This window comes from Acartia tonsa, chromosome 5, assembly GCF_053477335.1.
Source record: "Acartia tonsa isolate MP-2025a chromosome 5, ASM5347733v1, whole genome shotgun sequence".
Lineage (NCBI taxonomy): Eukaryota > Metazoa > Arthropoda > Copepoda > Calanoida > Acartiidae > Acartia > Acartia tonsa.
Window position 1 is genome coordinate 48583773 of NC_137264.1, and position 25857 is coordinate 48609629.

Here is a 25857-nt window from a genome sequence, read left to right on the forward strand (position 1 = left end):
GCTGAACCGAACGGGTTCTCCTTAGCAGGGTAGCTTCACATAAGTCCCGGGAAGGTTTATAACTATTTTTGGGGAGGGTACCACCACCCTCCCAAGAGAAATCGCCCATATAAAAAAATTACCCCCCTCCCAAAAAAAATTTAAATAAAATAAAAAATGGGATTGGGGGGAGGTTGACCCCCCTTCCTTCCCCTCCCCCCCCCAAAAAAAAAAATAATTTGTTTAACTTTTTTAAAATCTAAATTTCAAAATATGCATTTTGGGATTCAACTTTTCTTCCTCAAGTGCCCCTAGAGGCCTCTAGGGGCGAAGCCGCTAGTTGACTAAAATGTGTGCATGTCATTTCGACCGTTTCTAATTTATTATAACTTTCTACAAACTAACGGCACAAACCAGGGAAGATTTCTCTAAACAAGAACAATGACGTCCAAAGCTGGTAAAATTAAAGTAAAGTAAAGACAAAAAAATAATGGAAAAGATAGAAGAATTCAATTTGAATTTTTAGACTAAAATTTTAAAAATTCAAATGTATATTAAGAAACAAGGATGACAAAATCCATAAAAGCGAAGTCTGAAATGAAATGGTAGAACAAACGAACATGAACATGAATTATATAGTCGAGTGTTAAAACTTAAAAAGCAGAATATTGCTTTAAAAGATTTGAGATCCTTTTTTGCAGTCACACATACAAACGGACATCCTGTTACTTTTATATGTAATAGCGGCTACGCCCCCTAGAGGCCTCTAGTGGCACTTTAAATGTTTTTTTTTTCATTTCAAATATCTAATTTGAGAAATAATGTCTATGTTGCGTTCAATTTTAATTTTCGTTTTTTTTGTAATTTCTCTCGGGAGGGTGGTGGTACCCTCCCCCAAAATAGTTATAAACCTACCCAGGAGAATCTACCCTGTTAAGGAGAACCCGATCGTTTTAGCGGTTAGCGAGATCCTTCGGTACAAACAAACACACAGACACACATCCTGTTATTTTAGTATAAGGATTATTTACCATACCAAAATTGTTTAGGGGGGGTAAGTACCCCCTCCTAAATGGTAGGGGTAAATTTTAAATGGGAGGGGTAAAATGAAAAATATTTTGGGAGTGCCGTAGGCACTCAAAAATTCTTTTGGGGGGATAATCACCCCTTTACCCCCCCCCCCTTGGACGTCCTTGGACCTAGAACTTCATTTTCGGGTTCAATCGTCAACATTTCATTACGTTGCTGGGTTTAGATAGTGTGCTTTTTTTCTTTTAAACGGCTTTTCTGGGACACTGTGATGTGCATCGTGCTCTAAAAATACACTTTGTTCATCTGTCTGTCTTAAAAACTCTGGAATACATAAACAATCTTTTTTAGAAAATAAATATGTCCGTTCAGCTTAAATTTTCTTAAGGAAATAGTGTGTAAATTAATTATCTTCCATTGTCCCATTAATCCCTGAAAAATTCTAATTTTAGGAAGTTGATAGCTAATTCTTCCTGGGAAAAAGCTGGAATGGAGAATGATATTTTCTGTCTTCATACTACTTGGAATCAGGTAACATTTGCCATGTCAGACGCATGATGTGATGTTAATAGTAAGGTAAGGGGGGATTCCTTTGCAGCTATAACTTATTGTCAAGCGTCATGCCACCAAATTGAAGGATGTCTTATGAACATATAACCATGATGCAATGTACTTTCTAATTTTACTTTAAAAATTTTCAGGCAGAGATATCCTCAGTGCTTGGATCTGGCGCCTTTTATTTCACCATGCTCAGGCACAAGCACGTACAGAGTTGTTACTTCCTCTCTTTCAATTTGAGTGGGGAGGGTAAAAATGGAAATAGGAGGCAAAATCAGGAACAACTCAGGGAGTCTCAGACTTTGGGTACTGGCTTAAAGGGAATGTGCAAGAATTCAGCAGTTTCTGACTGACTTTGGGTACTTAAAAATATATGAGAAGGGTTGACGAAGTTCTAAGGGTGATTTTTCTAGTGATTAATTATAGAATGTTTACTACATTGTGATGTACTGGTAATTTAATTTTCAAGTAAATGATTTTTTTCTTAGAACTAATTTTGTTCTCAATTATATTACCATGATCCCTTTACAATTTTGGTCAAATTTTTTGGATAAATCGGGTTTTCATTGCTTTCAGTGAAAACTCTTAAATTGAATTAATTGCCCATTGTCCCCTCCCTTACTCCCTGGGAACAACTATTTTGAAAAGATTTTACTAACTCTTTACCAACTTCTTTATACTACAGGGATATTTGTGGTTTAAGCCACATTCTTGTTAACATATCATCAAGAAGATTACTCCTTGTCATGCCACACATTTTGAAATACTCTGTAAATCAAATACAACCATCTTTCATCGTGCTTTCACAGGCATCCTGTGGACCTGTTTGTTTCAAAATTTGAGTATGGAGGAGGGAAGTTTTGACACTTTTGCGTAAACAGTTATTATAAGCTTTGTCTTTTGAGTAAGAGGATAGGTTGTTTTGGGATGTAGTTTTCCTATTAAAAAAAAAATTGGATTTGGCCTCCAGGTTCAGGTGCTACAGGCAGGCCTCCAGGTTGTCTCAGGACAGGTAAAAATATTTGAAGATAAAAGATGCATATTTTGTTTTATAAGTTGAACTCTAACTCATCAAAAAAATTTTTTTTTCATTTTACCTGTCCAGAGACAACCTGGAGACCTGCAGCACCTGAACCAGGAGGCCAAATCCAAATTTTTTTACAATAGAAAATCCCAAAAGGAAACTTTTTTTTGTAAAATAACCTATCCTCTCACTTCAAGGACAAAGCCTATTATCACTATTTTTGCAAAAGTGTCAGAACTTAACCCCCCCCCCCTTCCCCTGAAACTTGTAGGCCAAACTACTGGACCATTAGACCAATTACTAAAATTACTGATGAATAATCAACAAAATAAAGATAAGGTAATTAGTTTTTAAACTTTTGATCAGCAAAGTACGAATCAGCAGTCGCAGCTGAATACAAATGTGAAGTTGCAGCTAAATCTTCCTCCAAGCAGCTTCCTCAAATAATCTGCATGGTTGCTTCCTGCAGGAATAGGAATGGATGAGTTTGGCTGCAATTCCAGTTTCTATAAAGCTGCGTTATTATAGAATTGAAATTTGGTGGCTGTTGCTTATTCAGTGTCTATGAACGCCGTATGAGGCATCTCTAAGCCTCACAGCTGATGGTGGAGGTAGCTGCACTAACTGTAATGTTCAAATGTTTCAGGAAAGCTTTTACTGGTCCATTTCAGGTTTTAGGCTTTTGTTTTGACTAACATATGTAATAGTATACTAATTTTTCGTTTTTTTTCGTTACACCTTGATTATATATATATTTCACAGTTTCACCTTTACATTATAAATTAAATGTATATTTAAAACCAAAGTTTTGTGATCAAAATGTAAATACATAAGATTAGGAAGCTCCAAATCTGCTATGTATTCTTTACTGGCGGATACGCCCATAGAGGCCTCTAGTGGCACCTTAAATGTTTTTTTTTTAAATAATGCGTTACTTAGCTATGTTGCGTTCAAGTTTCTCTATGTAAAAATAAATTTCGATTTTTTAGTGATTTCTCTTGGGAGGGTGGTGGTATCCTCCCTCAAATAGTTTATAAACCTTCCCGAGACCTATGAGAAGCTACGTTAAGAAGAACTTGAACATTCAGCTGTTAGCGAGATCCTTCAGTACAGACAAACAGACGAACATCCTGTTACTTTATTATAAGGATTTAGGTAGTACTGCTGGCTAATGTGTTGTTTCTATTTATGGGGCTTTGCCATAATTTTGCCGCCCTCGGGTAACTAACTTCATATTATACTTTTTAGCCATATTTTATGAGAAGTTCCATGTTGAGAGATCTTGGTTTACAGACAGATAAAATTGACAATCAAACAGCTGTAAATGAAAAAATTAAGGAAATTGATAAAGATTTCCATCTTGTTGTAATCAAAGAAAGGTAACTTAATTGAAATTTTATCAATTCAGGGAGGGGGGGGGGGGGAAGGGCGTTTACACCCACCTCTCTTGGTTTTATTTCTTTTAACATACGGACCCCAAAATCAATGACCTTTTTAAGTTGAGAAATTTTTGTCCGAGGAGAACAACATGTCAAAATTCCAACTACAGCGGACGCGGTCATGGTGACCGATCAAAAGTTATCTAGGTTCACAAAATTTGTAATAAATCCTCGTGTATATTTGTAGTGTCAACACTCTGTTTTTCTGTTTACCTGTCTATCTCTCTGTCTGTCTACCTAATGTAAGACAGATATATAATTTTAATGGCTGCTATTTGAGATAGATGGGTAATCTATTTTTAGATAGTTTCACAATATCTGATTTTATGTATGTAAGTTTTACTGTTTTTATAACTATTGGCTACACCCATTGCCTCTGGGGGATTAGCCCCAAAACGTAATGGGAAGTACAACCTAACAACCAGATAAGTTATGATGCGAATTAAATTCCTATAGATTTACTTATTTGTTTATATTTATAAAAAATTGTTGGTGAGAAATTTTTTCTTTTAGAGGGGGTTGGGTATTTTTCACTCACCAAGAAAATAGCTTAAAACCACCACAATAAAAAGAAAAACAGTTTTAGGGGGGGGGGGGAATAATTGTTCTTTTTGGGAGGGAGGGAGTCTAATCCCCCCCCCCCCCAAAAAAAAAAAATGAATTAAAACCACAAAGCCAGTATATTCCCAAAAGAGTAGAGCCCAGTCCATTTAGTGGTTACAGAGATCTTAAGCTTGAAAGCATACAACCATTTTGTTCATACTGCCGGTCCTATATACATTCATTTTTTTAGGTTTCCCGAATCTATTGTACTGTTAAAACATCATCTTTGTTGGGATACAAGGTTTGTACACTGAGAAAAAAAAAAATAGGCAAATCCGAATTTTTAGAATAGCAGCTTTGTTATTCATTTAGGATGATTTTACTATAAATATAAAATGTAGATGCATATTTTGGTTACTAGTTTCCACTATTAATTTTTGATTTATCAGCACCAACGACGCACAAGATCTCAAAAACAGAATTTTTGGGAAATATGGGAGAACCAATAAGATATGCAAATACAAATAAAAATCAATGGGAAATGATTTTGGCATTTTTCTCTGCTTTTAAAGATTTAATTCTGATTGCAACTCCGTCCAGGGGCGTCCAAGCTTTTTATTTTGTGGGGGGTAAAAATTTTTGAAGGGGGGGGGTAATTCGTTTTTGTGGGGGGTAAAATAGCGCGCGAAGCGTGCAGCAAATTTTTTTTACCCCCCCCAAAATTTTTACCCCAGGGGTAAAATTTGCTTGGAAGGGGTAATTACCCCCCCCCCCCCCTGAAATCTGTTGGCAGGGGTAAATTTAGTTTACCCCCCCCCAAAATTTACCCCCGGGGAAAAATTTTTGGGGGGGGTAATTTAAATTTTATTAAATATATAGTATTGAAAATGCGCGCGAAGCGCGCAAAATTTTTTTTTATTAGAGATTTTTTGTTTTGGGGGGGTATTTACCCCCAAAAAATTGTTAGGGGTTCCTACGGCACCCCCAGGGTAGGGGTAAATTCTAAATGGGGGGGGGGGGGTAATCGCCCCATTACCCCCCCCCCCCCCTTGGACGTCTATGACTCCGTCCTTGATATTTGGGTTAATTGACTTTCTCAGAAGCTTTCATTTTTTGTGAAAATTCCCACACATTAGAGCATTAAATCTGAATCTCAATACATCTTTATTTTCATTTTGCAAATTAAGAGATTTATTAATTACAATTTTAATGTTCAGCAATTTTGTTACTCTGGAATTGAATAAATTAAATCCTGAAACAAAACCAAAGTTATCAAAAGAGTCAAGAAAGTTCCTAGGTAAATAATATTAATTTATCACATCATATTTACTGGTTTTGATTTTATCAATATTCATAGAAATATGTTTGTAATACGATTCTATACAAGATTTTTCTGTATGTATTAGAACTGGCTCTAATCAAGCGGATATAAATTGGTTTCAGTGCCATAATGGAATAATTATCTATCGCATGGTATTATAAACAGCTTTCCGCAAATATAAAAATGTACAATTATAAGATTAAAACCAATTTTGTTGTCCCCCAGTTGCCGAAAGCCTCAGAGGGGGTGTTGTTATTTGAAGTTAGGTTAGGTTAGATTATATTGGGCATAGTGTATATGTTCCGCAGGCGCTAAGAATAAAGACAAAAACCAACTTTTCAATTTATTTAAAAATTAGGGAGGTGAGTTATATGAAGAAAAATTTTTTTTTCTAAGAATAAAGACAAAAAAACTAAACGCCCTACTTATTTTCAATTTATTAAAAATTTGTAAAGTCTAGGCTATTTAAAGGATTACACATTTTTTTTATAAATAGAAGGTTATCTGGCAGCTGATATGCAGCTCTACAATCATTTTAAATCAAAGTTTGAACAAAAAATTATTGATTTTGGAGAAAAGAAGATGAAAAGAGAAGTTGATATACTTCATAAATATAACAAAAATTTTGAGGTAAAATATTTCCTAGTAGCCAAGCTAATCTTTAATTAACTTTGTCTGTCCGTCCTTCAATCCTTCAGTCTAGAACACAATGAAAGAAATGTAATTTTCTTGGCTGCTAGTAAAGATACACAACAGAGTATTTTTTTTAATTAGCTACTTTAGGAATTTCTTGAAATGTTGTCATACTTATCTGCCAAGCTTTTTTTTCTTCTAAATGATGTATTCTACCTTAGCACTTTTGCAGGATATATAAATGGCACTCATACGTCCCTAGATGCCACTAGCGACAATTGAGGAGTGGGGAGTTGAATTCGATAAACCAATTTTTAATTCAGATTTTAAAAAATTGTGGAGCATTTTTTTTTAAGAATTGAGATATAGACAGACTTTCATAAGTTAATGATAGAGTAGACTTAATATTTAATTCAAAATGCAAACAGTTTTTTAAGTATTTATTATATTGGATTAAATGCAGTTTTTTGAGTAAATAGGATTAGATATATATACTTTATTTAGAAATGGTTAAATATATTAATAATTCAAAACTACTGATTATTTAAGCTGGAAAGTTCTGAAGTAGCAGGATGTCTGTCTGTATATCAGGACACCAAGCAACAGGATGACTGTCTGTTTAATTAATACAATGTATTAATTAACTATGCACTTTGAAGGGGTAGAATATCTGCCTATGCAAACTAGCTAAAGTAATAAGATGTCTGTAAATAGCTGAATTGGTCTTAATAAGACTAGAACCCAAACCAGATAATGTTCTGTGTTAGGACTCTCAATATCAACTGTCTTTAATACATTTTCTCTTTATTCTTTCTGAGAGCAATTGAAGAGTAATTGAGAGTAACAACTAAAACATGTCTGCAAACTTAAATATATGACATCACAACTTAAATATATGACATTTACCCCCTTCTGAAACCATCCAGCTAGGCATGGTTTCACCATCCATCAGGCTGATCCAACAAACTGGGATCAACGTCTTCACTGGGTGAACCCACATCAAAATTAACCCCGGCCTCAAGTCCTTCATCTCCTTCTCCCACTGGAGGAGGAGTGTTCAGTGCCCCTCCACCAACCTCAGCCGAGACACCCACTGTTGCCGCCATGACCGCATTACTCGCTGCAGCAGCCACTGGCCCTCCTACAGCAACCATCACAGCATCATCTACAGCCGCGGCAGTATCATCCACAGCCGCCACCCCTGCAGCAACCGCTGACCCATCCGCCAACATTGCCACCTCCATCTCAACACCACCAGCGACCTGAACACCTCCCGGAACCATCATCACCTCGTTGGTAGCCTCAGCACCGCCAGAAGTCCCAGCCTGTTGCAGCAGCCGGTAAGTCATTGTTTATTCTGCGCCGGATCTCGGACAACTCGCTAAAAATATTAGCCAGGTGCCTTTGCACTTCAGCCTCCTTTTGCGCCATCTCAAAAATAGCCTCTTGAACCTTAGTTCCTTGCCCTGTCAAAAAATTTTCTACCTGTTGCCCCACCTGTTGTCCCAACTTGGTTGAACTACTTTCCCAATTATCAGCCACTGCTGTCTGTATACGCTGTACCAGATAAGAAGCCTTTTGTTGTGCAGTAGTAGTTACCATTTGCTGGACTTCCGTATCCACCTTCCTAATACATTCCATCAGATCCTTCTTATGCGTTGCCAACATGTCTTTAATACGTTTATGACCGTCTGTCTGCCAAAGTTTCTGTGCAACGTTCAAACTTTTGACTGATTCTTTTACAGCCTCACGAATTTTTTCCTCAACCATAGGCTTTAAAGTTGAAGCAACAGAATTACTGATACGACCTATATCTTCATCACTGAGCGGCGCCAAACCACGTCTGTCATTCTTGCGCTCAGCCTTATTCCTCTTGACTTCCGCACGCAAGTCTGGTAACTCCCTCTTCTGTTTAGGACCCAAAGAATCTGCCCCAGCAGGACGCTTGACCACGCCCCTTCTGGAAGTACCTTCCCCAGCATCCTCATAAGCCTTGCTGGCCCCCTTAGTCCTGACCGACACAGCTGCCTGTTTTGGCACGAACTTGCCAGACCTACGTCGTCCCTCGCCAGAACTAGTATCTGCCACCTTTTGTTCAGGCTTGTCCGTTGGAGGCTCAGCCCAACTGTCTAGCTCCGAACCACTCTGATCACTAGGCAGACGATCCCTGGAGTCAAGCTCAACCTCAAGGCCCACATTGCCAACATCGTCCTCGTCATCGTACTCAGGCTCATACCTGGGCGACTCCACCTCATACTGCCGCCTCCGAGACCCTTCTCTATCATCTCTCCTATACACAACATGCCGCCGATTAGCACTATCAGCATCCAGCATCTCAACAGACAGCTCACGCTCCTCCCGCCGTCCAGACGCCCGCTGATACCGCCTCTCGTTTCCATCTCCATTTCCTGATAATAATCAATAATTAAATGTTTTAATATTTTAACATTTGCATATATAAGACGACATTCAAAACGAAATACTTTACACAAATTATATTTATCAGGGATGCCAAATTTAAATTACTGCCTCCCCGAAGGATAACGAGAAAATTTAACGCAGTTACACAGTTTTCCCAAACAACCAATACACAGCAATCCAACCACCACCCCCGCAGCACCAATCACAGCCATAACAAAATGCTGCCAACTATTAGTCAACCAATTAATCGACGTATTATATAGATGTACAAACCAATCTTCTGTAACCTCTACAACAAAAGCATGTGAATTAGCAGCCAATTCCGAAAGTTTAGCCTCTTCCACAGACTCCAACACCTGTCCTATCTCTCCCTTATCCAACAGATGCTCAAAATTCACCGGTACCTCCAGCCAACTATCCTCCAGCCGTTTAGTCTGAACCAGCTGCATTCCTGCCCCCTTGTTGCCCAAATATAATCCAGGTTTAACCCTCACAAATACTGGATTTTTCCTGCACTCAACTGCCATCAACAAGGAAACATTTTTAACTAATCTTGTAAACGGTTCTACAGCAACAATTCTATTGTCCATGGACAAAGAAAAATGACCAAGATAACACGGCAAATTCACTCCTAAGGTCACATTCAACCACCTTTTTTTACACACAGACACAAGTTCCATCTCCCCTAGATGTTGTACCAACAAATTTCCTACTTGTTTGATGTTGGAATGAAACAAATTATTCTCCCAACACCCCTGTTCTGCCCGCAAAATCCTTTCCACCTGATGGTATGAAGATGTCAGCTGTAATAATAAAGCACCATCCTCCTCCTTTCTACGCATCCAAGGAAAAAAATTCTTTTTAGCTGTTGTAATCCACAAAAATACATCCGGAACATTGGTATGAAAATAATGCAAATCTGTCAGAAAGTCAGAAAACTCCACTTTTTTCCCCAGTTTCAATCCCAACGAAAAATGTGGAGAGATCGCCAACCAACTTTGGCCACCCTGATTACTAGCATCATCCGCCATATTGGAAAATGTAAACAAAGTTAAATTTACAATTTCAACAGTCCGAAAATAACTAAAATGACGTCTATCTTCATGTGATTTATTGTGAACTATCACTCGATCAAGCCCAAGCCGCAGATCAGACTCCAGACAATGTGCACCAATGAACTGATCCTCAAGAAAACAACTGTTATCAGGTAACATTGAAATTTGTATATTTTTCAAATAACTTGTAATTTGAATTTCTTGGAAACTATTAGGCACAAAGGTATTATTTAAATAAATACCATCTCCTCTGCACTGAGGGTCAATTCCATACGTCATCATATCATCATACAGAATGGTACCATTTATGAAATAAGTCATTGACCGGTCATAAAATGCTACAGGCAACTGTCGTCCATCTATGTTTAACACCCTCTGTTCCTCCATCCTTTTACAATCTTCTCTAGAAATTAATTCATCACTACTAACCACAGCTGGTGCCCCTAAATGAATATGACTATATTTGCCACAATACCAGGTATGAACCGTTCTGTCAACGTGACATTGTACCGCAGGCAGAAATCTCACTCCTACTTTTTTTCAACAGGTGACCGCTGGTTGTCCCATTAAACTCATGCTGTCCAAACACTGTACACTATGAAGCTCTCAATTCAGGACCGCCGCCAACACACTCCTTCACTAGCACAGGTACCACGTCAGCCCCACAGGATATTAAATACAATCCCCAAATTAAAAAATATTTACCTGATTTGAATTTATTATTATGACCCGACATTATTAGCTGATAACTGTTCACAAGTCCACCCACAAATATCAACTGAACTAGCCTTTCATTGTAGAACAACTTTCCACCTACTAGCTTTGTCAGCACATATTTGTTATTAAAATAATCAAATAACAATTCATGAACTCTTATTATAATATATTTTTTTATAATATATATTTTTTATACAAGAATAATTATTATCAGTTTTCCTTTCCCTACTTTTTCCGTCCTCGAGTTCCTATCTGAACATGTACCACAGGACCCCCTACCTGAGATCTTAACCTCCTCCCAGTGTCCCATAAATATTTCGCCACCCGTGACCCACTTTTCTTAATTGTCACCAATCTTTCAGGCGAAGATTGCGGCGGCGCCAGAGTCAAAAACGACTGTTCCGATGGAAGCTCAACCTCGTCAAAATTACCCTCAGCTACAGGAGCAGGCACCACAGATTCATCTGTCACTCCCACCTCTATTCCTTCGCCTACAGGTATATTTTCTCTATTAATATCCCACTCATTTCCATCCCTTGAAACTCTGTCATTATCAACCGCAATCTCACTCTCCTTCTCCTGAACCTCGTCACTCCTTCTTTCCTCTGCCAATTCAAAACCATCATTTTCAGGTGACAAATACACAACATCTTCACTCTCTCTCTCCTCTACAGTTTCCCTCTCTACAGGCATATTGTCCACTTCCAAAAATATCTCATCGGAAGGGCAAATTTCAGGTAAAGGAAAAACGTTAAAATTAACCTCCTCCCCTAAAACCTCCGTTCGAGCATGAATTTTTCGAATTTTATCTCTAGCCACAACCTGATTTTTCTTGATGGGATTATTCCCAAAAGGTGCCAATTCATACAATGCATCCGAAAATTTCTTAACTACAATAAAAGGCCCCCCATAAAAAGACTGTAATTTCTTGGACACGTCAGTCTTCACAATATTGAAGAAAGCATAACAAACATCTGTCACTCTCAATGCCTCCTTCTGTACTCTGTGTTTATTTTGAACCTCTAAATATAATTTGGATTTCGTAGAAATTCTCTTAATTATGTCCTCCATATTTTTCAGAAATTCCAAATACGACCGCGAGGATGAAGATTCAACAGACGGAGCTGGTGACAGAAAATCAAGGGGAATACGTGGCTGACGGCCGAAAACCAGAAAAAATGGAGAATAACCAGTTCTTGAACTCTTGGAGCAGTTAATCACCAACGTAGCCAAAGGTAATTTTTTAGCCCAGTCCTTAGTTCCATGGTTTTCATCTACTTTCAAAGCAGCATATAAACTCTGATTTTGTCTCTCTACAGGATTCGAATTTGGATTCCTGGGGGGAACTAGAACAGTATCCACCCCCAATCCTTTCATCACCCCCTTAAACACACTGCTTGTAAAATTTGTACCTCTATCCGATCTCAAAGCCCTAAATAAGCCATAGGTAGGTACAAAATTTTCCAATATAGCCCTTACAGTTGTTTCAGTTTTAGCATCAACTAACGGACATGTAAAGACATATCTGGAAAATAAGCAAACCATGATTAAGACAAACTTAACCGTCTGTCCCTGATGATAACATGGAGTCCAAGGACCAACCAGGTCCACTGACATATTAGCAAAAACTTCACTACTTTGAACAGAATGAGTGATAGGTGAAACATGTTTAGGATTACTTCCAGCCTTTTTCAAACATGTAATACAACTTCGCATTCTCGATTCCACAAACTTGTTCACGCCAGGCATAAAAAATCTCTCATTTATCTTACGTATTGTCTCCTGAACACCTCTATGTCCAGAACCATATCCACCATGAGCTGAATCAAATATATCATTATATAAGGAAAGAGGCACTACAGGCCTCTCGACAAAACCCCCTTCGGCCAAAGGCTGTCTGAAAATTACAACCCCCTCTAGCACATACATATGGCCAATAAGATTGTACAATAGTTCTTTTCTGCCCGATAACTCAGTTGGTGTCAACCCTTCTTCAGTTGGTGTCAACCCTTCTTGAGTTGGTGTCAACCCTTCTTACCAGTTGGTGTCAACCCTTCTTACTCAGTTGGTGTCAACCCTTCTTACTCACTTGGTGTCAACCCTTCTTACTCAGTTGGTGTCAACCCTTCTTACTCAGTTGGTGTCAACCCTTCTTACTCAGTTGGTGTCAACCCTTCTTACTCAGTTGGTGTCAACCCTTCTTACTCAGTTGGTGTCAACCCTTCTTACTCAGTTGGTGTCAACCCTTCTTACAGTTGGTGTCAACCCTTCTTACTGTGAAGATCTCCTCCAAGCTCTGCTCGAGTTAGTTCCTCACAACTCTCTGTGGCTCATTAAAATAAGATAAGTGATTTAATTTTGATTAACTTTTCTTGCAATGGGTACAATGCAACCTACACTTACATACAGTGATGCTCTTAGAAAATTCACCCCCCCACGTCATAGGACTCTATCAAAGCGGGCTCGTAGCGAATCTAGTGATAGGGCAATGGAATCTAAGGCTATCACCTGTCCAGAGGACAAACCGAATCATGGCATTTATGTTGGCCGTGCTTTTGAACATTGGACGCTTGTCACGAGTGTTATGGAAAAGGCTGACCTTGTTTTCAACAAGGAACATCCAAACCATGACCTTTTTAACAGTATCAAAACCATCCTGAATAGCGCCGCTTCTCTACAATTTGACATGGCCGAAAAACTTGACTGCTTGGTCCAGCGGGGGGATAAACAGGACAGCGTTATTGATAAGCACTCTAAGGTCATTGATAGGAATTGTGCTGGAGGTAACATTGTTACCTCTGTTGAGAAATCTTCTGCCTATGAACAATCTTGCTTGGACCTGAAAGAGTCTGGCAAGCAGTGCAAGATTTTAGATTTGGATTTTGGAAAAAAAATATCTGATCCAGCTGAAATTTCCAAAAGGGCAAGGGAAATTCTTAGAGAGAAAGATGACATTAAGTTGATTATTAAGGATGCTCAAATTATTTCCCTTGGCAAAACAACGGTATTTAAAGATGACAAGCATACAGCTCCCCTCCTAATCAAACTTAAAAGCAAAGATAATAAAGACGCTATGGAAAAAGTACTAAGGAAAAATGGCTTCTCCACAGCTTTCCACTGGCCAAAAAATCTTATGAAAAGCATTACTTGTATGAGAAATCAACTGAGTACCTTTAAAAATACAAACATAGATTTAAATGGGAAGCAAATTATGATTAGACCATCTTATGAAACAGGGAAAAAAATTAACATTCATTATAGAGATGCAGGGGAAAAGAGATGGACGTTTTTAGAGGCGGTAAAAACTCCAGTGCATGATAGTCTACTATCTGAGTTTAAGGGAGAACAAATTTGCAAAAGTGAATTTTTTGTCTTATAAATTGCGCCCTAATGTCTATTTTCACTCCTGTTAGTTTTGTCAAAATGTATCTTTTAGCATATCATTTCCTATTTCTTTCTTCATCCACTATATTTCTCCCTCCCCCCCCAACAAAGTTACTCTTCTCTACACTTCACTATTTTCACCGTCTACCTTCTACCCCCACCCATTTCATAAAAAAAAACACCTTTATCACCCTTAAACAACCCCTTTGTCCCCCTTGCTCATTCAAGCTTACCCACCGACCTATAGAACCCCCTTCACCCCTCTACCCCCCCCTCCCTGTGTACATATATCATTTAAACATCTCTTCACTCTTATACAACACCTCATCAGGAAAACTTGTGAAAATAATCTTGAAAATTATGAATGGTATGTTTTATATTTTCATATTTTTATATCTTACTTACTTAATATCCTTTTTTACTAAACCTAATTTTTGTCTAGAGAATAATTCTAACCTGATCTTTACAGTCTTTTTCTATGGAATATTATCTTATCTAATCAATTTAAACTTCTCCTTGTTATTTAAAAACAATTATATTGGCTTAAAAAACTTTCCTACTGTATTTTTTCATACTTCTCTTTGGCCTTACGGAAATGAATTCTTTTGCTTTTATTTCAATTATATCTTTAAAAAAGCTCACGCAAAACTGCAAAAAACTAATTTGTGTATTTTTATTAACTTAGGCTATAAATACCGTCATCATAGGACTCAGCATAGAAACCAACCCTATTCTGAAGGTAGGAGAATTGTTAATAACTATGTTTTAGGTTTTTCAGTTGATTTCTTACTAATCTATTCATTATGTTTTTTATTTTATGGTTCTCTTATTTATAAGTTTCATCTTATAATTCAAATAGATTTTAGCTTTTTATATTACTACCTCCATTCATTCTTTTTTGATAGTTGCAATGCCCAGATTTTTGTACATTTTTGTGAAAACATACTTATTGCTCTTTTTAGAAGAAAAAGTAAACTCTATTGGTAATGATCAATACTCGAGAGATATTACAGTTCTAAAAAATCTTAATTTTCGTTCACAGAACTTGAATTCCTTAAATGTTACAACTAAGGATAATTTCAATTTTAAAACAGACAAATTTAACTATAAAATAAACTTTATACTTAAACAGAATGCAGATTTTTTTCTCCTTCAAGATATTCGTTTAGGAAACTCTGATAAAAATGTTCTGAAAAAAATCTTTAGTTGTAACAATTTCGGAAATTATTCTATGATTCTTAATAGTTCTAAAAATAATAGGGGAGTTGGTATATTAATAAAAAATAGCATTGATTACAAAATAATTAAGATTTTACGTTCAGAATGTCAAAATATTTTAATAATTGATGTAGTTATAAACAACTTTCGGCTTCTATTGGCTTCTGTCTATGGCCCAACTGAGAGCCAAAATAAACATTTTTTTCAACAAGTTAAAGCAAAAATTATTGACTTAGGAATCGATTTCTATATCTTAGGGGGGGACATGAATTGCATCCCTACTTTAACCCCAGCCAGTTTAAATCAATCCCTAGGTAACTTAGATACTTTTTGCATGAACTCACTTCCAAACTATCAAAATTGTATTGAACTTTTTAATTGGACCAAAACTAACTTTGCAATTGACATATTCCGGTTATTAAATCCTGATTTAATTGATTTCAGCTACATACCTTTTGGTAGTCTAAGGGAAAATAGGAGTAGGATAGATCATTTTTTAATTTCCCCCAATCTTATTGACATTATCGATAAATGTGAATATTTACCTAGCAAACTAAAGTTACTTGACCATAAAACTGTTGCACTTTCAACGAAAAAAAATTTAAGATTCCATGTCAAAGCGATTGACACTAAGATTCTTGATATAAGCGGTCTTTTTGAGTCTGTAAAATACAATATCTATGAAACAATCATAGAATATTTTAATTTACCAAATAAGGCTTTCCTTAAAGAATGTCTCACCAGAATAAGTATTCTACATATGGAAAAAGTTGCGCTACTTAACTCTAAATTCAATCAGGATTCACTCGTTATTAATTGGATTAATATCAAAGAAGCCACTATTTCGAATTTATGTTCAAACTTTCCCACAATTGAAGATTGCTACTTATTTCCATGCACTACTTCACCTGAGATTTTTTTAGATATTTTATTAATGAATATTAAGAACAGTATCATTTCTTTTCAAAGTCATTACAAAAGTAAAGCATCAGCTTATAAAAATGAATTAAAAAAAAAACTCTACAGTTTAAAAAACTTACGTTATCATTATGACGATGTTAGCTCTGAAATTAATGACATAGAATCTCAACTATCCTCTTTTGAAGATGTAGAATGCATAGCTTTAATTCAAGATTCTAAATTTTTCAATATTTTGAACTTAGAAAAGGCAAGTAAACCTTTTGTAAAAATTCTTAAAAACTCTTCAAATAAAAACTGCTTAGCTTCTCTAACAGACAATAATGGACAAAGATTTTTAGACTTACAGGCTAGAGATAAGTACTTAGTTGATCATTTCAAATCAAAGTTTGAAAATCCATTCCCTTTAAGTTCTAACATACAAACTTTTTTGGGCAATTTCAGGAATCATCCATTGGTCCAGCAACACAAATTAACTGATATTGAAAGGGATTCTCTCGAGGGGGAAATTACAGACACTGAACTTGACCTATCTCTAAAAACCTCTAATCTTACTTCTTCTATTGGACCTGATGGTATTCATATAAAATGTATAAAAAAATTTTGGTCTTTTCTAAGAACACCTATTAGGGTGGCCTTTAATAAGATGATTACTTTAAAATCAACAAATCAGCTTATGCGTTGTTCCAGGATAAAATTAATTGAAAAAAATGGGGATTTGGATCTCTCAAAAATTAAATCTCTTCGTCCAATAGCAAATTTAACTCATCTGTACAAACTTTTTAGTGGTGTTCTTGTAAACAGATTAAAAAAATTTGTAGACAAGATATGTTATAAAGCTCAGAAGGGTTACAGTTCCAAATACTGCATTCAAGAAGGTCTCATTTACACCTTTGAAACCATTAATAAGTCAATCAAATCCAATACACCACTTGCTGTACTTAATTTGGATTTTTCTTCAGCATTTGATGCAATAGGTCATGAGTACATTTTAGAAGCATTTAGATTCCACAACTTTGGACCTTTTTTTATCGATTTCTTAAGTACTTGCCTAAACAATAGATATGGACATATAGCAACTGCAGAAGGAATTACTGAAAATTTCTGTTTTAATGTAGGGACTCTTCAAGGAGATAGACCTAGTCCAGACATCTTTAAAATTAGTCTTAATCCACTAATCTTAAAAATTGTTCTATGTGAAGAATTACACATTCCTAAGGAAATCCCCTTTAATTCTGATGAGACTTCTGCGGAAGCTGACCCTTTGGCAGCTTTTGCAGATGACCTGGATGTGTTCTTTAGTCCTACTCAGGAAAATGTTGAAATCTGCAACTCTATTTTAACTGACTTTGGTAATCTATCTGGTCTCAAAATTAATAGAACAAAAACAAAAATTTGTCTTATTGGGGATAGGATAAATAATGGTTTCAACAACTCTTGTAATAATCTAGGTTTTGAAATAGTTGACTCTTTCAAGATGTTGGGTATCATTTTTGATCATAAACTTGAAAGAATGCATTTAAATTGGGATAGATGTTTTGAAAAAATAATCAAGATAAGGAACTTTTGGGGTATTTTTGGTCTAAGCATACCTGGAAAGGTAAACGTTATAAAAACGTTTATTTTTCCTCAATTGAATTATATAGGTTCTGTGCTAAATGTACCTGATTTATTCCTAAAGAATGTAGAGGAATTAATTATTAGCTTCCTTAATCAAGGGACACCAATAGCAAAATCAAAGATCTTTACACCTGTTTCCAAGGGAGGGCTTGGTTTAACAAAACCTAGAACTTTCTTAAAATCTTTAGATTTATTGCTTTTCAAAAAATCTTTAAACATAAAGGATTCTTGGAGCTCTGAACTACGTCATGCTGCACTTAATATCAATGATAAGTTCTATTATACTAATAATATTGACCAGAATTTAAACCCAATCTTACACAGAATTATCTCTTCATACAAGGAATTTTCTACTTCATACTGGTTAAACCATTCTAACATCTTAGATATGAGAATCTATGACAATCCCCTTTTTACTGATGCCTTAAATAACAAGTTTAACAGGACTATTTTCACAAATCATACCTGGGAAAGGTTTGGAGAGATACTTACTACCCTTAGAATTGTTGACATTATCAATGATGAACACAAATGTCTTGACAGGGAAGCTTTTCAATTTAAAAACAATTTGGTAATCAACGTCATGGAATTCTTTAGACTCTCAAGCATTTTTAGATACAGTTTAAATAAATTTAGTTCTAAAATTCAAGAACCTTACCTATGTCTAGATGATTTTTTTAAGAAAAAAAACTTGAAGTCAAAAATTTTTAGAAAATACCTATTCTATGATGATGTAGATATTGCAAAAATTTATACAAGTAAATCTAGATACTCATGGACTGATTCCAGGGTAGTGGATGTAGAGAGAGAAAAAAAGTGGCTTAATGTTTGGAATCATAGTTTCATACCCATTCAAATTAGAGAATTTGGCCTAAAACATCTTAATAATACCAATAAATATAAATGTCATTTATCAAAAATAAATCATAATATCTCCCCCAACTGTACTTTTTGTGAACAATACAATCTATTACCTGCTCAAAGGGAAACTATCAAACATTTTTTTATAGACTGCCCAACCACTATTTCACTAGCAAATAATTATTTTAATAATAATTTAAAGGTGACAAACTTTAACTTTTCAATGGAAAATCTTTTAATAGGAGCACCCTCTTATCTACCAGATTTTGTAATTTTTATTCTTAATATAGAAATCTTAATGTTTAATTATTTTCTTTACAGCTGTGCCAGGAAAGGAAAGACACCCTTGATGGTTAATCTTATTTGTTTTATCTCTAATTACAGGAAACTGTTTTTAAAAAATGGCAGTTATAGTAAGAAGTTTTCTAAAATAATCTTTGACCCAGGTTGATATATTAATTAAATGATGAAAGGGTGAAGGGTGGGGCGAGATGGAACAGCGCTAAAATTTATATTTGGGTTTTAGTTTAATAAAACTATTAGCTGGATTATGAGGGGAGGTGAAGAGAAAATAAGCTATTTTCTTTATCTAAATCAAAATAAAAACTTTATGTCTTTAACAGAAGCTTTTACCTGTCCCTCTACATTGTATACAATTTTTTCCCCTTAACTTTGCATATCTCTTAGTTACAATATTGAATGTATGTACATACGGCTAAGGTCAGCTTTGGAGAAGCCACGCTACTAATTAATAAACAAAAATGTTTTGTTTTTTTTAATTTCTTTTGATTTCAGTTTCCTTCAAAGTTTATTGTTGTCCATTGAACCCTGAAAAATCCCACCCTCTAATTTTTCTGTTACAGAGCACCAAACCCTGTTATTGTTAAACTTTTTCTTTATTCTATAGGAATGATTTCATGGGGAAATGGGGGCGGGGGGGGGGGGGTTACGCTAATTCTATCTTCTCTTATTTGCAATGTTAAATGAACGGATGAATATCAGTCATAAATAAATTTTGCTACAAACTGTTTTCTTTTATTTTAAAAATAATTTTCCTGTCTTAACCTTTGTAGTTTACCTTTAAGTACCTTGTTGTACAATGTCTCGTCATACTTTTTAAATCTTAACTCTCTTCCTCTTAAATTGTTGTGTTTTTCTTTTGTAAAAAAATTAACACTCTCTTCTTATTTCAGTTGCTGAGCACAGACGAGACCAGGAGAATTTCCAGCCTCGGCGTTTTGGGCGTGCTGGTGTGGGAGAAGGAGGCCACCCTGAGCGTGTTCGTGACCGCAGTTCTGGTGGAGGTGCTGGACACAACCGTAGCCGCCGTAATGAAATCAGTGGTGGAGAGGAACGTCGCCAAATAGCTCCCAGCAATCAGAACTCTAAATTGCAACTTCCCTAATACAAGGATTTTTACATTTGTACATTAAACCTCAACGGTCAACTTCTAGTTTCCAGACAAGCGTTCACCAACGACAAACTTCCTGTTTTTGACAAGGACAATCGCCTGCAACGAATGGGCTTGATTCTACCCAAACCAAAATTTTTGGTCTCAGGACTGGCAGCCACTACAAAGGTGACCTGTACGTTCTTTGGAGGAGCATGTTTCTCGTGTGATGTTATGGGTAATAGTCACAACATAAACAACTCGGCAAGAGTCTTTCTTCTTGGTGATCAACACTGTCCAGTCCTTGTTGGTCTGAAACAAGATTGCTGTCCTGTTATTCGTGTGGAGTCCGGAACTTTTACTGACCTACAAAATATGCTGATTAGACACTTCAAGGCTGGACTAAGGATACAGAGTGGGTCAATAGGTGTATGTCTCCTTCTCACCCTGCTTATGAAGGTTGGCCACACAACATACTGGGCTCAGCTGTTGAGCTTTTCAGAGTGGGCCGCAACTTACAACCTGCATATATTACCTTCTATTCCACCATTCCCGACTGGCTATGGCTTGGACAGCTTAATTTCAATCAAGCAGCTGAACTCACACCTGCAAGTGTGTCATTTTGGTAACAGTGCAGGAGGTAAAAATGCTAAATACTCACTCTGGCAACCCCTCACCTCCACTCTTGAACAGCATGGTGCAGCTGTCTGTACCATTCCTTCCCCCCCAATTTGCGTACAGGAGGTGGGGGGAATGTACGCACGCTGTGATGGCCAATTCTCAGAGGGTTGTAGTGGAGACTGGAGCTTTGGAATGCCCAGGAATATTGAGGAGACTTTCCTTGTATCCTTATTACAGTCGGTGTCTGCTGCCCATGTGGAATTGAACCCAACAGCAACAGCTGTTGTAACTCCAAGCAAAGATTCCTTATTTGCTGGTCTCAGATCTGGCTCCAGATTGGATATTAACAGTGGCAGAACCGTGTTTCTACTCGGTAGCTCCATAATGCAGCAGACCAAACCCTTTCTACAAGAGCTCTGCCTCACCAAGGGTGTTCAGGTTGTCTCCTGCTGTAAGGGAGGTGATTACCTAGGCTTCTTCTGGAACCAAGACCACTCTTTCCTAGCAGCTGGGAAAGAAGAAGATGTACTTTTCTTACATTTCCTGGGAAACCACATGCTAAACAAGGACAACTTCTGGATGGACGTGCTACAGAATGGTAAGAGAGTGTACCACTGAACTAACCCAATGATCCTGTCAGACCAGCAGATGGACCAGTTGATTCTAGACACCAATAAGCTGTCAATCTTCCTGGCGCAGCACTTCAAGGGAAGGGTGTTTATTCTAGGACCCTTCCCTAGACACATCACTCAATGTTGTGGCCTACAGGAACATTCTGTCCTAGACAGTGAGAACCAGCGGATTTCAATGACTGGTTATGCCAATCTTTTCAACAAGTATCTGCAGGCAAGCCTCGTTCTACCAGAGAGATGCGAATTCCTGGAGTACCAAAACATTTTTGGTAGAAATTTTGATAAAAACAGTCTGGTCAATGGGGTTCACCTGACCCCTTCAGCCTACAAAGCTTGCGCCAATTTCTTTCTGGGTTCACTTCAGCGTAAACCTAGAAAACAGACTAACACGCCCTCCAGGATGCCAGCTTTCAGCAGTTACCTGACCATGAAGGGGTTACTGACCAAAAACGAGGCTGACACCAGGGAACCTATGGAGGGGGCGATTGATGACGCAATAAACCTTGTCAAACAATGAAGTCACCAATCCTTATTTATTTTTATCTTATTTTACTCGTATTTGTATTATGCTTTGATTTTTATCACTATGTCTCATTTTATAATTTATATTCTAATAATAAAGTTTAAATAATGTATAATAATAATAATGTAACTCAGCCCTCTCATAAGAAGACAACTGTCTCCTTTCCAATATCCATAACCTTATTTCATTTAGAATCTCGTCCTGCTGAAGACTACGTTGCCAGACAAACTCAACATCCACCTCATCCTCTGCAGAATGTACCTGCATAATGGTATAGATTTGATCCAGAAATGGTGAATCATCCAGGTAAGGATCCAAAATTTTACTATCTGTCTCTCTACACTCCTGACAATCCTTCAGTTGATGTTCCTTACAATCTAACTCAGTTCTCGACAAATAATCTGCGTTCACATGCTTAGTCCCCTGTCGATGGATAACTGTAAAGTCAAAACTTTGCAAGAAAGTTATCCATCGATAGGTGACACCATTTATTGATCCTTTAGCCCAGCGTTTATAATGCACTAATGAAATACTGTCTGTCCGAACCAAAAATTCACAAAACCTACAAAAGTGTAAAAAATTCTTTAGTGTATATACTAATGCACCTAATTCTCCTTTATAAGAAGGGTAATTTTGTTCAGCAGCATTACACTTTTTACTACAGACACCGAACACTCTTTCTACACCATCCTGTTCTTGCGAAATAATCCCTGCAAAATACTGAGAACTATAATCTACATCCACGATAAAAAGATTAGGATTATCCCATTGAGGATAGCCTTTACACATCTCAGTCTTAAACATGTCCATAAATTCAGTCCATACTCTATTCAATTCTTCTGTCCACTTAAAGTGATCGCGAAGCTAATTTTTCAAATTGCATTTTTATTTACTTTTTCTTATGTTTTAAGTAATTTTCATTGAATAATGCCTTAAAAATTCCATAAAGGTAGAAATAAATTAATTAAGAATGCCAAGATCCACTTCTCACAAAAATACCACAACAATCTGTGCACTTATAAGACTAAGGAAAAATCACCCTTTTCTTTGCTTACACATAAAAACAACGAAATTTATACTACAAAAATTTTGTTGTACTACACCTCTTTTGAAATAAATGTTCAAACTTGGTTTACAATTAAATATAAAACCTTCGTTAATTTCGTAAAATCAGTTACCAAATATTGATATATCTATGCAGGTACACTAACATATGAAAAATTGTTGAAATCTTCAGAAAATACATGATTTAAGAATAAAATTGGGCAAAAAGAATAAACAAATATCATTTGTTATACATATCTAGCAAAAAAATTAGCAGTCTTACTATAGGTTTTCCATAAACAAAAGCAATCTTTTTTTTCTCCCAATTATCGGAAAAGAGTCAAATTTTTCTAAATACCTGCCTATATTTAAACCCTAGATATCCAAATTTTGTTTTTTATTTAATTTTTTTTAAAGCCTTAAATTCATATTCCTACAATCAATATACATAAGTTTCAACTAAACATTATTTAAATGAAAAATCCATATAAAATAAACATTCAGGGCCCATTATTTTAAGTAGTTGTCTGTTTCATTCAACAGAGTTGGGGATTTAAAACAAAAAGGTCGTCAATTAAATAAAATCTGGATAATATATAAGTTGATTTTAATTAATTTTTATCCAGTAATATCACTGTTTCATTCACACAGAGTTGGGTCTTTGAAACAAAAAGGTTGTTTATCATTGAAAATCTTGATAACATAGATCATACTTTTCAAGGACGTCCAAGCATTTTTATTGGGGGGGGGGGGGGGAAGAATTAAAAATTACAATTTCTGAGATGCCTACAGCATCACAAAGTTCATCTTGGGGGGAGAAATCTTTATGTCATAGAGTTAGTGACGTCTAAGCTTTTTTATTTTAAGGGGGTAAAAATTAAAAATTTTGGGGATGCCTACCCCTTTATCCTCCACCCCCTAGGACGTCCCTGGTGATATTATGTAAAATCTCGACAACTTGGTTAAACAAGTTTATTAATTTATTGATTTATAATCATACAGATTTTGTTTATAAACCCAACTTATAGCCGTTTGTATTTCCCTCTTTCTTTCTTCGTCCCCTCTCTTACCTGTCATTGTACAAATGGTACCAACAAATTTTGTTAAGTTGAAATATAGAAACCAAACATTTTTAAATATTGTAAAAGTTGCAGTCCCTTCAGTGTATTTTAAGTTATAAGTTTGGACCAATATAGGACAATTTCAATAACTATAATAAGTAAATAATTGTATTCCCATAACTGAAAAGACATGTTATTTTATAAACTGACTTGATTTAATATCTCAGGAACCATCTTTACGTAATTTTGTTTAGTATTAAAATAAAGCCTTGCTTTAATTATTGTACATCCATATACAACAGATTTATATATAAATTTATTAAAAGAATAGAATTTGTGTGCTCTTTATCCTATTCCATGTTTTGAAGAATAAACTTTAATACAATCAAGTTCTGTGGTGTCCGTACTCTGTCTGTGTGTATGTGTGTGTGTGTTTAATTCAACCTGTCTGTACTCAAAAAACGCCTATCTTAGAAAACACTTACAGCAAAACCTTTAATTAATTCACATTTTAAAGTTTGTTTCTTTTAAATATCTTCTATAAATTTTAGTTAATTAATTAAATATAATCTAAGCAAGAATTTTACCCCAAAATAAAATAAAACCTTAATATCTGTAAAAACTTTCTCAATTGATAATAAAACTTTAAAATCCCCCAATTATGTGGGGGCCTATTCGTATTTTTAACTCTGCAGTATGATTCCAAAAGAGAGTACAAACACACAGACAAACATCCTGTTACTTTATTAGTAACAGGATGTTTGTGTGTCTGTATATTTGTGCCAAAGGATCTCGCTGCAATCAGGTTCTTCTTAACATGGTAGATTCTCATAGGTCCCGGAAAGATTTGTAACTATTTTGGGGGAGGGTACCACCACCTTCCTAAGAGAAATCACAAGAAAACAAAAAAATTATGTTTCTTGATTTAACAAAGAGCATTCAATGAAACATAAATGTCAAACGCAACATAGACATATTTTAAATATAAAAAAAAAACATTTAAAGTACCATTAGAGGCCTCTAGGGGCGTAGCCACTAGTTGGAGCTAAAAAGCTTGGACTTTATCTTAACAATTTTTAATAAATGAATGTGTCTTTATACAAAATGAATATAATTAGGTCATATTAATGATATTAAAATATATTCTTATTAATATATTGATTGCTAAATATAAAACAATGCTTTGCTTTTTAAAATGTTTTTAGAAAAGCATTTTCTGAGATAAGCATTTTTTGAGATAGGCGTTAATTAAGATGATACATTATTGATGGTCCCGAGAATAGCTTAATTTTATAGTTTCAATTATAATATTATCCATTGCCTGTATGTATCCTGTTCAATGGTTATATTACATTTTATCATAGATATACAAAGCAATTAACTGATTTTAAATGATTTTTAATGTCACATATCTAAAGCCATGTAGATATGTAGAATTAGATATTCATATAAATTTTTAAATAAAGGAAAAAATGAAAATCCAGGTACCATTATCAGTGATATTCATTACCATATATGGCTTTATTTCTGTGACCATCGGAAGAAAATTTTAAATCTATCCGTAGATAACAATTTCAACATTTTTTGGTTAGTTTAATACGGTATGTAACAAAAGCTTTTATTTTACTATAAATTTGCAAGTAAACTTCAACTAAAAGATTGTTATTTGTCGATTTTGATAGGTTTTTAGATATGTATAATAAAACACAAAATACAACGATGTTTTCAAGGGAATAAATTCGTTTTTTTAAAGTTTGATTTATTTTTAAATGGGAAGTATTTAAGACTTAATTCTCAAAAAAGTAATCTTAAAAAACATTAATCAGTGACATATATCAACTTAATTCCAGCTTCGTGAACACTTTA

General features: G+C 35.6%; 1 protein-coding gene across 1 annotated transcript in view; it reads left to right on the plus strand.

The window, feature by feature from the left end:
* Window positions 1-2902: 2902 nt before the first annotated feature.
* The window catches only part of LOC145320184 (galactosylceramide sulfotransferase-like), a 31010-nt gene continuing 8055 nt past the window's right edge, over window positions 2903-25857 (plus strand). Inside the window, exons 1-5 of the mRNA XM_080162624.1 lie at window positions 2903-2929; window positions 3839-3969; window positions 4823-4873; window positions 5790-5869; window positions 6390-6523. Coding sequence (XP_080018750.1) covers window positions 2903-2929; window positions 3839-3969; window positions 4823-4873; window positions 5790-5869; window positions 6390-6523 — 423 coding nt within the window. The remainder of the gene's footprint in view (window positions 2930-3838; window positions 3970-4822; window positions 4874-5789; window positions 5870-6389; window positions 6524-25857) is intronic.